Here is a 14,831-nt window from a genome sequence, read left to right on the forward strand (position 1 = left end):
ACATGGTAACACAAGCGAACAAAAGATCAAACAGAAGAGGGGCGAAGAAAAGGCAAAGGTTTTTGAAAATCATTTTAGAAGTTGGGGAGAGGAAAACGAGAGGCGAATGGCAAATAATGTAATGCGAGGGAGAAGAGTTTATGATGGGAACTTGGTATGGCTTGACTTGGGTAGATCTCCCCGGCAATGGCGCCAAAAATCCTTCTTGCTTCCTCTTGAGCATGCGTTGGTTTTCCCTTGAAGAGGAAAGAGTGATGCGGCAAAGTAGCATAAGTATTTCCCTTAGTTTTGAGAACCAAGGTATCAATCCAGTAGGAGACGACACAAAAGTCACCTAGTACTTGCACAAACAATCAAGAACCTTGCAGACAACGTGATAAAGGGGTTGTCAATCCCTTCATGGGCAATCGCAAAAATGAGATCTGATAGAGATAGTAAAGTAATTTTTTTGGTAGTTTTGTTGTATAGATTGGAAAGTAGAGATTGCAATAAAAATAAACGACGATAGAAATTGGCAAGTTGATTCAATATAATGGAAAAGAGACCCGGGGGCCATAGGTTTCACTAGTGGCTTCTCTCAAGATAGCATGTATTACGGCAGGTGAACAAATTACTGCCGAGCAATTGATAGAAAAGCGCATAATTATGATGACATCTAAGGCAATGATCATGAATATAGACATCACGTCCGTGTGAAGTAGACCGAAACGATTCTGCATCTACTACTATTACTCCACACATTGACCGATATCCAGCATGCATCTAGAGTATTAAGTTCATAAGAACAGAGTAACACATTAAGCAAGATGACATGATGTAGAGGGATAAACTCAAGCAATATGATATAAACCCCATCTTTTTATCCTCGATGGCAACAATACAATATGTGCCTTGCTTCCCCTACTGTCACTGGGAAAGGACACCGCAAGATTGAACCCAAAGCTAAGCACTTCTCCCATTGCAAGAAAGATCAATCTAGTAGGCCAAACTAAACCGATAATTCGACGAGACTTGCAAAGATATCAAATCATGCATATAAGAATTCAGAGAAGAACCAAATAATACTAATAGATGATCAAGTTCATAAATCCACAATTCATCGGATCTCGACAAACACACCGCAAAAGAGTATTGCATCGAATAGATCTCCAAGAACATCAAGGAGAACTTTGTATTGAGAATCAAAGAGAGAGAAGAAGCCATCTAGCTAATAACAATGGACTCACAGGTCTGTGGTAAACTACTCACGTTTCATCGGAGAATCAATGGTGTTGATGTAGAAGCCCTCCGTGATCGATTCCCCCTTCGGCAGATCACCGGAAAAGGCCCCAAGATGGGATCTCATGGGTACAGAAGGTTGCAGCGGTGGAAAAGTGTTTTCATGGCTCCCCCTAATGTTTCTAGGGTATAAGAGTATATATAGGCGAAAGAAGTACGTCGGTGGAGCTACGAGGGGCCCACGAGGGTGGGGGGCGCGCCTACCCCCCTGGGCGCGCCCTCCTGCCTCGTGGCCTCCTCGTAGAGTCCCAGACTTCAACTCCAAGTCTTCTGGATTGCTTTTGGTCCAAGAAAGATCCTCGCGAAGGTTTCATTCCGTTTGGACTCCGTTTGTTAGTCCTTTTCTGTAAAACACTAAAATATGCAAAAAAAACAGAAACTGGCACTAGGCCTCCGGTTAATAGGTTAGTCCCAAAAATAATATAAAAGAGCATATTAAAGCCCATTAAACATCCAAAATAGACAATATAATAGCATGGAACAATCAAAAATTATAGATACGTTGGAGACGCATCATCTGACTCAATTTCACACCTTGTAACACAGGCAAGAACCCTTTATTTGAATGATCCATTTTGAACTTCTTGAAAACTTTATCAAGGTATGTGCTTTGTGAAAGTCCAATTAAGCGTCTTGATCTGTCTCTATAGATCTTGATGCCCAATGTGTAAGCAGCTTCACCGAGGTCTTTCATGGAAAAACTCTTATTAAGGTATCCCTTTATGTTATCCAGAAATTGTATATCATTTCCAATCAACAATATGTCATCCACATATAATATTAGAAATGCTACAAAGCTCCCACTCACTTTCTTGTAAATACAGGCTTCTCCAAAAGTCTGTATAAAACCATATGCTTTGATCACACTATCAAAGCGTTTATTCCAACTCCGAGAGGCTTGCACCAGTCCATAAATGGATCGCTGGAGCTTGCACACTTTGTTAGCACCCTTTGGATCGACAAAACCTTCTGGTTGCATCATATACAACTCTTCTTCCAGAAATCCATACAGGAATGCAATTTTGACATCCATTCGCCAAATTTCATAATCATAAGATGCGGCAATCGCTAACATGATTCGGACAGACTTAAGCATTGCTACGGGTGAGAAAGTCTCATCGTAGTCAACTCCTGGAACTTGTGGAAAACCTTTCGCAACAAGTCAAGCTTTGTAGACAATAACATTCCCATTAGCGTGGGTCTTCTTCTTGAAGATCCATTTATTTTCTATGGCTTGCCGATCATCGGGAAAGTCCACCGAAGTCCACACTTTGTTCTCATACACGGATCCCATCTCAGATTTCATGGCCTCAAGCCATTTCGCGGAATCTGGGCTCATCATCGCTTACTCATAGTTCGTAGGTTCACCATGGTCTAGTAACATGACTTCCAGAACAGGATTACCGTACCACTCTAGTGCGGATCTTACTCTGGAAGACCTACGAGGTTCGGTAGTAACTTGATCTGAAGTTTCATGATCATCATCATTAACTTCCTCACTAATTGGTGTAGGAATCACTGGAACTGATTTTTGTGATGAACTACTTTCCAATAAGGGAGAAGGTACAATTACCTCATCAAGTTCTACTTTCATCCCACTCACTTCTTTCGAGAGAAACTCCTTCTCTAGAAAGGTTCCATTCTTAGAAAGATTTTGCCTTCGGATCTATGATAGAAGGTGTACCCAACAATTTCCTTTGGGTATGCTATGAATACGCAGTTCTTTGATTTGGGTTCAAGCTTATTAGGTTGAAGCTTTCTCACATAAGCATTGGAGCCCCAAACTTTAAGAAATGACAACTTTGGTTTCTTGCCAAACCACAGTTCATAAGGCATCATCTCAACGGATTTTGATGGTGCCCTATTTAAAGTGAATGCAGCCGTCTCTAAAGCATAACCCCAAAAAGATAGCGGTAAATAAGTAAGAGACATGATAGATCGCACCATATCCAATAAAGTACGGTTACGACGTTTGGACACACCATTTTGCTGTGGTGTTCCAGTTGGCGTTAGTTGTGAAACTATCCCATGTTGTTTCAAATGAAGACCAAACTCATAACTCAAATATTCTCCTCCATGATCAGATCGTATAAACTTTATTTATTGTTACGATGATTTTCCACTTCACTATGAAATTCTCTGAACTTTTCAAATGTTTCAGACTTGTGCTTCATTAAGTAGATATAACCATATCTGCTCAAATCATCTGTGAAGGTAAGAAAATAATGATACCCGCCACGAGCCTCAACACTCATTGGACCGCATACATCAATATGTATTATTTCCAATAAGTCAGTAGCTTGTTCCATTGTTCCGGAGAATGGAGTTTTAGTCATCTTGCCCATAAGGCACAGTTCGCAAGCACCAAGTGATTCATAATCAAGTGATTCCAAAAGTCCATCAACATGGAGTTTCTTCATGCGCTTTACACTGATATGACCCAAACGGCAGTGCCACAAATAAGTTGCACTATCATTAACAACTTTGCATCTTTTGGCTTTAATATTATGAATATGTGTATCATCACTATCAAGATTCAACAAAAATAGACCACTCATCAAGGGTGCATGACCATATAAGATATTATTAATACAAATAGAACAACCATTATTCTCTGATTTAAATGAATAGCCGTCTCGCATCTAATAAGATCCAGATATAATGGTCATGCTTAACACCGGCACCAAATAACAATTATTCAGTGTATAAAACTAATCCAATGGTAGATGTAGAGGTAGCGTGCCGACGACGATCACATCGACCTTGGAACCATTTCCCACGCACATCGTCACCTTGTCCTTAGCCAATCTTTGTTTAATCCATAGCCCCTGTTTCGAGTTGCAAATATGAGCAACAGAACCAGTATCAAATACCTAGGCGCTACTACGAGCATTAGTAAGGTACACATCAATAACATGTATATCACATATACCTTTCACTTTGCCATCTTTCTTATCCGCCAAATACCTGGGGCAGTTCCGCTTCTAGTGACCAGTCCCTTTGCAGTAGAAACACTCAGTTTCAGGCTTAGGTCCAGACTTGGGTTTCTTCTCTTGAGCATCAACCTTTTTGTCGTTCTTCTTGAAGTTTCCCTTCTCCCCTTTGCCCTTTTTCTTGAAACTAGTGGTCTTGTTGACCATCAACACTTGATGCTCCTTCTTGATTTCTACCTCCGCAGCCTTTAGCATCACGAAGAGCTCGGGAATAGTCTTGTTCATCCCTTGCATCTTATAGTTCATCACGAAGCCTTTATAGCTTGGTGGCAGTGATTGAAGAACTCTGTCAATGACAGTATCAACTGGAAGATCAACTCCCAGCTGAGTCAAGTGATTATGGCACCCCAGACATTCTGAGTATGTGTTCATTGACAGAACTATTCTCCTCCATTTTGCAGCTATAGAACTTGTTGGAGACTTCATATCTCTCAACTCGGGCATTTTCTTGAAATATTAACTTCAACTCTTGGAACATCTCATATGCTCCATGACGTTCAAAACGTCTTTGAAGTCCAGACTCTAAGCCGTAAAGCATGACACACTGAACTATCGAGTAGTCATCAACACGCTTCTGCCAGGCATTCCCAATGTCTGCAGTTGCTGGTGCGGGTGGTACACCTAATGATGCTTCCAGGACGTAATTTCTCTATGCAACAATGAGGATAATACTCAAGTTACGGACCCAGTCTGTGTAGTTGCTGCCATCATCTTTCAACTTACCTTTCTCTAGGAACGCATTACAATTCAAAGGAATGGTAGCATGGGCCATTGATCTACAATAACATAGACATGCAAAATAACTATCAGGGCTAAGTTCATGATAAATTAATGTTCAATTAATCATATTACTTAAGAACTCCCACTTAGATAGACATCCCTCTAGTCATCTAAATGATCACATGATCCAAATCAACTAAACTATGTCTGATCATCACGTGAGATGGAGTAGTTTTCAATGGTGAACATCAATATGTTAATCATATCTACTATATGATTCACATTCGACCATTTGGTTCAGTGTTCCGAGGCCATATCTACATATGCTAGGCTCGTCAAGTTTAACCCGAGTATTCTACGTGTGCAAAACTGGCTTGCACTCGTTGTATGTGAACGTAGAGCTTATCACACCCGATCATCATGTGGTGTCTCGGCATGACGAACTATAGCAACGGTGCATACTCAGGGAGAACACTTATACCTTGAAATTTAGTAAGGGATCATCTTATAATGTTACCACCGTACTAAGCAAAAAAAGATGCATAAAAGATAAACATCACATGCAATCAAAATATGTGACATGATATGGCCATTATCATCTTGTGCTCATGATCTCCATCACCGAAGCATCATCATGATCTCCATCATCACCGACACGACATCTTGATCTCAATCGTAGCATCTTGTCATCTCGCCAACTATTGTTACTACGACTATCGCTGCCGCTTAGTGATAAAGTAAAGCAAATACATGGCGATTGCATTGCATACAATAAAGCGACAAGCATATGGCTCCTGCCAGTTGCCGATAACTTTGTTAGAAAACATGATCATCTCATACAACAATTTATATCACATCATGCCTTGACCATATCACATCACAACAAGCCTTGCAAAAACAAGTTAGACATCCTCTACTTTGTTGTTGCATGTTTTACGTGGATGCTACAGGCTTCTAGCAAGAACCGTTCTTACCTACGCATCAAAACCACAACGTTTTTTCATCAAGTGTGATGTTTTAAACTTCAACAAGGACCGACCGTAGTCAAACTCGATTCAACTAAAGTTGGAGAAACAGACACCCGCCTGTCACCTTTGTGCAAAAGCACGTCGGTAGAACCAGTCTCATGAACGTGGTCATGTAATGTCGGTCCAGGCCACTTCATCCAACAATACCGCCGAATCAAAGTAAGACGTTTGTGGTAAGCAGTATGACTATTATCGTCCACAACTCTTTGTGTTCTACTCATGCATATAACATCTATGCATAGACCTGGCTCGGATACCACTGTTGGGGAACGCGATAATTTCAAAAAAAAATCCTATGATCATGCAAGATCTATCTAGGTGTTGCATAGCAACGAGAGGGGAGAGTGTGTCCACGTACCCTCGTAGACCGAAAGCGGAAGTGTTCCAATAACGCGGTTGATGTAGTCAAACTTCTTCGCAATCCAACCGATCAAGTACCGAACGCACGACACCTCTGCGTTCAGCACACATTCAGATCAATGACGTCCCTCGTGCTCTTGATCCAGTTGAGGACAAGGGTGAGTTCCATCAGCATGACGACGTGGCGACGGTGATAAGGATGCTACCGGCGCAGGGCTTCACCTAAGCACCATGATGGTATGATTGAGGTGTGTAATTGTGGAGGGGGCACCACACATGATTGGGAGATAAACCTATGTGTTCTAGGGTGCCCCCTGCCCCCGTATATAAAGGAGCAAGGGGAGGCCGGCCGGCCCTCCTTGGCGCGCCCCCAAGAGGGGAATCCTACTAGGACTCCAAGTCCTAGTAGGTTTCCACCAAGAGGGAAAGAGGGGGAAGGAAGGAGAGGGAGAGGGAGAAGGAAAGGGGGCGCTGCCCCCTCCTCCTAGTCCAATTCAGACCCAACGGGGAGGGGGCGCGGCCTGCCCTGGCCGCCCCTCTCTCTCTCCACTAAGGCCCATCGAGGCCCATTAGTTCCCCCGGGGGTTCCGATAACCCTCTAGCACTCTGGTTTTATCCGAAACTTCTCCAGAACACTTCCGATGTCCGAACATAGCTGTCCAATATATCAATCTTTATGTATCGACCATTTCGAGACTCCTCGTCACGCCCGTGGTCTTATCCGGGACTTCGAACAAACTTCGGTCATCAAAAACACATAACTCATAATACATATCGTCAGCGATGTTAAGAGTGCGGACCCTACGGGTTCGAGAACTATGTAGACATGACCGAGACTCATCTCCGGTCAATAACCAATAGCGGAACCTGGATGCTCATATTGGTTCTGACATATTCTACGAAGATCTTTATCGGTCAAACCGCATAACAACATACTTTGTTCCCTTTGCCATCGGTATGTTACTTGCCCGAGATTCGATCGTCGGTATCATCATACCTAGTTCATTATCGTTACCGGCAATTCTCTTTACTCGTTCCATAATACTTCATCCCGCAACTAACTCATTAGTTACAATGCTTGCAAGGCTTATAGTGATGAGTATTACCGAGAGGGCCCAGAGATACCTCTCCGAAACACGGAGTGACAAATCCTAATCTTGATCTATGCCAACCCAACAAACACCTTTGGAGACACCTATAGAGAACCTTTATAATCACCCAATTACGGTGTGACGTTTGGTAGCACACAAAGTGTTCCTTCGGTATTCGGGAGTTGCATAATCTCATAGTCTGAGGAACATGTATAAGTCATGAAGAGAGCAGTAGCAATGAAACTGTAACGATCATAATGCTAAGCTAATGGATGGGTCATGTCCATCACATCATTCCCCTAATGATGTGATCCCGTTCATCAAATGACAACACATGTCTATGGTTAGGAAACATAACCATCTTCGATTAACGAGCTAGTCTAGTAGAGGCATACTTGGGACAATATGTTTTGTTTATGTATTCACACATGTACTAAGTTTCTGGTTAATACAATTCTAGCATGAATAATAAACATTTATCATGAAATAAGGAAATAAATAATAAATTTATTATTGCCTCTAGGGCATATTTCCTTCACTGATTTGCCTTGCAGTACTGTAGGGGGACTATACCACAGGGTGTGAGTAGCAGAGACACAGCCATCTGGAAAGGTTTCAAAGATCTCATCCCTATGGTTATTAATTCTTCATGATGTGTTCTAGGATCTGGAGATTTGGTGTCCTTCTGGCATGATCAGTGGCTTGACGATGGCCTTTTATTGTTGGTGTTCCCTATGTTATACTCCTTTGCTACAATCCAAACTGCTTTGTCCACTCATAGCGATCGCAAGAAACTTGGGAGGTGCAGCTCCACCCTAATCTTTCTGAAGCTGCTAAGTAGGAGCTGATGGCACTGAACCAGCTCCTCTCCGGTGTGGCTCCGAGTAGCCTGCAAAAGGATGAGCGCGCACCTGCGTTGAGCTCTAGTCATCTAAGCACCAGATTTTTCTACCGTCTGCTTTCTTTCCGTGGGGCAGGGTCAAGCCTCGACAGCTGGATTTGGGATTCTTTGACACCTCTTAAACACAGGATCCTCCTCTGGCTCGCTTTTAGGGGGCGTCTTAATACCAGGGATAACATGGTTAAGAAGTGCTAGTCTGCGGTTGCTCCTTTTGCACATTGTGATGGCTGCCCTGCTATTGAATCCAATGATCACTTGGCGTTACACTGCATTGCGGCCTGTACTATATGGAGCAGGTTGATGCTGGATAGTTTGGCATGCTCATCACCTGATATCCTGACCTTTGTGGAGCAAGCAGTCCGTCAACTGGACTTCAAGAACAAATGGAATGTTGCTTTTGCTGCCTGCGCCATTACCCTTTGGCATGCAATGAATGATAGGGTTTTCAATTCCAAAGCATGGACTGAGACATATGTCTGTTTTTATGCGGCAGACTTGCTTCGTCTTTGGAGTTATAGAGCTACAAGGCAGCAGGACATGAATGATCTACAAGTCTGGAGCCAAAAATTAGGTTGCTAGTCTTGTCGAATGCCAAATGTAACTTCCCCCTTTCCCCTAGCTCTCCTCTGTCGTTCAAAGGATGCTTGTGTTTTGCACCATGGTGCACTAGGCAAGCTTTGTAACTAACCTTTCATCAGGCCTAGCCTGTTTTGAAATATAAGGTTGGCACTCAGCCACCTTCTTTTTCAAACAAGTGTACGGGCTCGACTGGCTAGCCACGCATGCATGCGAGCAACTTGTTGAGGGTTCGAATCCCCACCGCCCGAGCCAAGTTATGGCACCAATTCTATGTATGACACATGTTTTGCTATTAAACTGACTTTTCTCGTCAAGTTTAAGCATCGATGGTGTAATTGGCTCGAAAGTTAAAGGGGACAAACAAGAAGATCTAAACATGAGCCCCAAAAGACACCCTAGATGTCACAACATCAATCTCTGGCCTTCCGCATCTGGTTGTCGTTTCGACGTCACGGGATAGACGGGAGGGGATTATCGTCTCTCATCCTTTATGTAGTAGGTTTCGTCTTGTGGCGACATTGTTCCAATGGTGTCATCTCGAATATGGAGTAGCCTCCAAAAAGTATGGCGATGGAGGATCGAGCGTGTTTTAGAAAAGGAGGAAGACCCCAGGCCTCTACATCTGGATGATGCATACAACCATTTTATTAATTATTAACACAAGACCTTACAAAGTCATACAATGGTAAGACTAAAGCCACCGTCTAAGCAACATCTGTTGCTACTCCTATCCAGTTGATGAAGGGGCACTGATAGTCTGGGCCTAATACCAAGCAAACCTCGCAGCCAAACCTAACATCTAAGACCTGAGGTCCCAACCAGGACGCCTGCCGGGAATGGGCACCCACCAGTCCGGCGTGCTCCTCAACCAGGACGCCTGCCGGGTATGAGGCCGCCGCAACCACCTGCCACCAATCCATCTTCAGAGCTATACTGCTGCATCTACCTTGCCCGGTGTAGCTGCCGCCGACGCCACCACGACGCCAGACAACGTCACCCTCTTGCGCGAGTCCATCTTCGCGTATCGGGCACCGAGTCTCCACTGCGCCACACCCCCGAGATCCGTCATCGTCAATGGGCAAGATGAATCACCACTCCTCCTCTTGTCCCCTCCAACCAGAACTTGCTCCAAAACGATGCCCCAGGAGGGAGAACGACACCAAAGCCGCCATCGTCGTCTGATCCGGTAGACCCAGATCTAGGGTTTTCCCCCAGAACTTCCCGATCAGGTTGACATGACCTGCAACGACGATGTCTCGAGAAGGGAACGACGTCCGAGACGTCGCCATCGTCCGCCAAGACCGCAGTCAGGCGCAATTTTCACCGGAAGCCACGTCGTCCCTATCTTGTGGCTGGCTGGAACCGGGTGGAACCTCGCCATGAAGATGTATGGTGCTGTCGGAAAGCCGGTTGAGGACCTCCGGCTGCCCCACCCCGTCCCCATCATGCGCCGCCGACCGGCCATAGCCGAACCACGACGGATCTGGTCGGGACGCCAGATCCACGGCCACCGCCGCGCCCATCGCATAGCGGAGAATCCGACGGAGGACCTCACCATCCCTGGGTTTGCCGGTTGCCGCCGCACAGCCAGGACGCCATCGTGGCTGCTGCGCGAAGACACCCCGCACGAGGCGCCCCAGTTGCCTGATGGGAGATCCGTCGCTTCCCTCCTGCCCTAGCCCTTTAGGCATCGGGCGCCGCCGCCACCACCGCCAGTGCCGGCGGCAGCGGCGGCAGAGATCTGCCTCGCGGGAAGGCTGGCGGCGCGAGGAGTCGGTCCCCCTGGCGTCGCCCTGGGTGGCGGCACGAGGGGGTCGCAAGAGGGAGGAGGGGGTCGCGAGAGGATGTTGTTTGCGAGAGGATCGGAGCATCGAGCGTGGGATGAGATTATGCTAGACCTGCTTTTTCGGACAAAATCGCCATATGAGCGGTTATTGCAATGATGGGGTCGTTAATAGCGGCTCTCCTAGAGTTGCTCTAAATATCTCTTTTGGATGACACATATTTAAATCCGGACTTCTTGAAATGGATTCCATTCATGTTATTAAAGAATTTGTTGGAGAAGCTTGTGATTGTATATGTCAACGGTAACAATAAACTGTCCTCACCCCTTCGTGCGATTGATGTAAATCATGACTTTCTGGGATGCTTTTGAGTTCACTTGTCAAGCTCCATATCAGATTTAATAGTGAGGACAATCTGTACGTTTTGCTGGACCTCGTTGATATGAGTAGATGCTATACTTGCCGAAACACACTAGCTAGAAACGGTGTTGATGAACAAACTCCACGTCGTTATAATCAGTTTACTCATTATTTAATCAATAGTAGCAGCCAAACCTCCACAGTCCACAAAGTCGGGCGTCTGAATGGGCTCCAATGACGGCGGAGAGGTCGCAATCGACATCACCAAGTTTCCTCCAAGCGGCCCCATCTCCTTAGGAAGCACCATCGAAATAGGCGAAGTAGGCTCCCCACAAACCTTCTGAAGCTCAGGCATAATCTGCAGCACCGGAGCCACGACCTCGACAACAACTTCACTCCCAGAAGTAATCGGCACGGCAGGCAACGGCAACCGACAGGATGTAGCACGAGGGGAGAGATCTCCATACATGCATGCTTCCCCATCGGCAGAACCAACCTGAATCTCGGGCAGCAAGGACACATCGGGCACAACCCCAATCTGAAGCTCAGGCAGCGAAGACACATCCGGCACCACCTCTAGTTAGGCAAGAGCGGCCTCCGCCCTCCCCAAAACATTCCCGGCTCGCACTAGGCAATCACGAAGCTCGATGCGAAGCAGCTCGGTCTCCTCCGCCAACCCAACTTGCTCAGTCGAGATAGGTTGGAACTGCACATCTGTCATGGAGACATCATCGATGGATGCAGGTGATGGAGCAGGACATTGGAGTGGTGAAGCATGGGCATGCTTCTCAGCACGGCAGAAGCGGGCGATGTGGCCGGATCGAAGACAATCCGTGCATCGAATTGGATCCCTACAAGAGTATGCTCGGTGACCTCGATAGAGGCACCGAAAACACCTGTCTCTCAGCCACGCCGGAGGGGGACTCCGCACATTGACAGCAAGGCGACGAAAAGCAGCAGGAGCCGAGCGGCGCCCTCTCGAGACGAGCTGCCAACCTCCCAAAGCATTCTCGCATGGAGCCATAGGAACTGTTGACGCCGCCACCCGGTCGAAACATCCTCGCCAATTTCCCCAGCCCGGATGCACCGGAGGCGCCTGAACGACGAGCCCTTCGCTCGCAACAGAGGCGAGAGGAGCTGAAGCTGCGTCCAGAGAGGCCGCCACTCCCCCCTCGCCATGGATGATGGAGCAACGGGAGACATGCGTTGAGCCGAGCACAGCCGGAGCCGGTCGAGAGACGGGATCCAGATCCGCCTGATCTGGATCGAGTGATGGGGAACCGATGGGGCTTGTCGCCGGTGGCTTTAGTAGATGGTCGAAGGCGGCACCAGCAAAGCAGGCGGGGGTGACGGACGGCTGGGCCAAAGAGCTCGCCGCTGCAGCCGGAGCGGAAGCCGCTGCAGCCTTCGGGGAACACGGGCGGGAGACCTTCCGGCCGTCGTTCTCCAACCGGAGCCGACAGGCCGGAGGCAATGGCCGCGGGTGCGGGGTCGGAGGCGCTGGCAGCGTGGCCGTCGCCGGTGGGGTCTGGTGGAGGGGCGCGGGGGCCGCGACAAGGTGGACGGGGGCGGCGGGCGGCGGAGGTTGGTTGGTCGGCGCAGGGACGAGGCGCCCCTGCATGGCCGGGCCAGCCTTGCGTCCGGCGAGGAAGGCCGCGGCGAGCGCGGTGGCCAGAGCAGGGCGGTGAGCGACGGGGCCGAAGCGGCCGACGATGATGACGGCGCAGCCGTCGCGGACATGGGGCCGCTGCGGACGCGGCTTCCCGCAGCTTCCACACGGGCTGCTCGGGCACGACGAGCAGCAAAGCTGGGACGGGCGGCGAGCGCACGGGGCGGAGCTTCCAGATCCGGGGCCGCCGGAGGCAGGGGAGGTTGGAGGAAGGAGATCAGCCCGGCAGCGGCGCCGCGCGGTCGCCCGTCGCGGGCGTGCTCATGTCGCGGTCCGCAGTTTCCTCATGACCTGTATTGGGAGTTTTGGCGTCTGCAGGTGATGAGGTAGGTGCTTTGGCACCTAATTCTGAGGTGACGAAGCCCATGCGGTCGCCCATCTTTGACCGTGATGCTATGATGGCACGTATTGACGAGGTAGTCTTTCTGAAAAAGCTTGGCCGCTTGCTCGCCTCCTTGGAGGTAGCTTCTCCTGGGTGTGGCAAGGCGATTGCTTGCCTCCTAGCGGAGGAGGTTTCTACGGGCAAAATAAAGAAGGTGAAGAAGGCTCTCCGGACCATAGGCAAGAAGAGTGGTGTCGTTGGTAAGGCGTCAGCGGCTGCTTAATGAAGGATACTCAGTCCCTTTGTCCTCCATCTCCGTGGATTTGGTGGCGTTTAATGTATGCAACCTTGGTTTTGTTGGGGGTTTCTTTGAGGCATAGAAGTGTGAGGGTTCATGATTGTTACATGTTATGTGTATTTGTCGGGTTGATAGTAGGGTTATGGAGTTTGGTTCTTAGCGAGTAGTCCGCATGTGGTCTATATGTATCAGTTTTCGCCTGGTTTTTCGTTAATTAACTGGGCAATTCTCTTCTTCTTAATTAATCGATGAGGCAAATCTTTTGCTTCCGTTTTGAAAAAAAATTTATTTAATCAATCAGTACAAAATTATATTCTTGTATCAAGAGAACATTGAGAAAGAGAATTACGAGTGCGAATTCTCCTAGACACGTCGCGCTAGGAGAAAGTGGCCATGCTCGATCAGAGCTGTGGAAACGCCTCACAATCTTCAGTTTTATGCTTAGGCTTAAGGGAAGAAATGTTCTAGTGGGCGGCCGTCAATGAGTTCGCTTGCTTTGCTTAGCAGCACAGTTTGGCGCGCAAGTCGGCCGCGTCCACCTCCTTGGGGGCCCCCGACGGCCGGTAGTACCCGGTCACCGGGTCCGGCACCCACGCCGCCTTCTCCGCGCTAGCGCCCACTTCCTTCCTGGCCGCCATTGCGCTCTTCGCCGCGACAGCGGTCTTCTCCTCGGCGGCGGGGGCGCTCCTCCTAGCTCCCTTCACCATGGCCGCGGCCGCGGAGTAGCCCCTCCTACAACGCACGATATCAGCAAAGAACCATCAGTACAGAATGACAAAGTACTACACGTGAGACAGTGTTAGACATACACCCTCTGTCTGGAAATACTCGTCAAAGAAATGTATAAAAATGAATATATCTAGAACTAAAATACGTCTAGATATATTCATTCCTTCGACGAGTATTTTCGGACGGAGGGAGTAGTACATAACAAGGTTCTATCTAAATGCATCCCGTATATATGACGGCTAAAAGCTGACCTTTGTGCGAGAAGGCTGACGCAGCGCGATGCAACTCTCTCCATGGGGATCAGGATATGTTCTCTTCTCTTCTCTTCTATTTTCTCTCGATGTGCTCTCTTGTAAAATGTCTCTAAAATTATGTGCGATGTGAGGAGGAAGCGTGCGGGGAGGGCCTCGTTATATAGACCATGAAGCGAGGAGCTCGAACTCTGAGAGCCACGGAAGGGGTTGGATACGAAGGCTCATGGAAGACGGCCATACGCCTACCGAATCAAAGGTCGTTGGCCACGTGTAGGCCAAGGCGGCGGGGATACCGGTCTCTGGAATCCGTGGCGGCCAAGTTGGCCTGTAGGTGGAGGAGCCACCACGGCCATGTGTTGTAGACCAATTCGCTGGCCAACCACCAGAACCAGAACCAGGGGAAAAGCCACGACAACTTTCGCGTCTCCTCTCGCCGGGAATGGAATTTCGATAGATTTTTGTATT

General features: G+C 47.8%; 1 protein-coding gene across 1 annotated transcript; it reads right to left on the reverse strand.

The window, feature by feature from the left end:
• Window positions 1-13,643: 13,643 nt before the first annotated feature.
• Window positions 13,644-14,514, reverse strand: LOC119281841 (protein SENESCENCE-ASSOCIATED GENE 21, mitochondrial-like). The gene is made up of 2 exons (XM_037562261.1): window positions 14,364-14,514; window positions 13,644-14,115 (listed from the first exon to the last, which is right to left on the reverse strand). Exons 1-2 carry the CDS (start codon window positions 14,405-14,407, stop codon window positions 13,884-13,886), a joined length of 276 nt encoding a protein of 91 aa, XP_037418158.1. The 5' UTR covers window positions 14,408-14,514; the 3' UTR covers window positions 13,644-13,883.
• Window positions 14,515-14,831: the final 317 nt, after the last annotated feature.

This window comes from Triticum dicoccoides, chromosome 3B (assembly GCF_002162155.2).
Source record: "Triticum dicoccoides isolate Atlit2015 ecotype Zavitan chromosome 3B, WEW_v2.0, whole genome shotgun sequence".
NCBI classification, from domain to species: Eukaryota; Viridiplantae; Streptophyta; class Magnoliopsida; order Poales; family Poaceae; genus Triticum; species Triticum dicoccoides.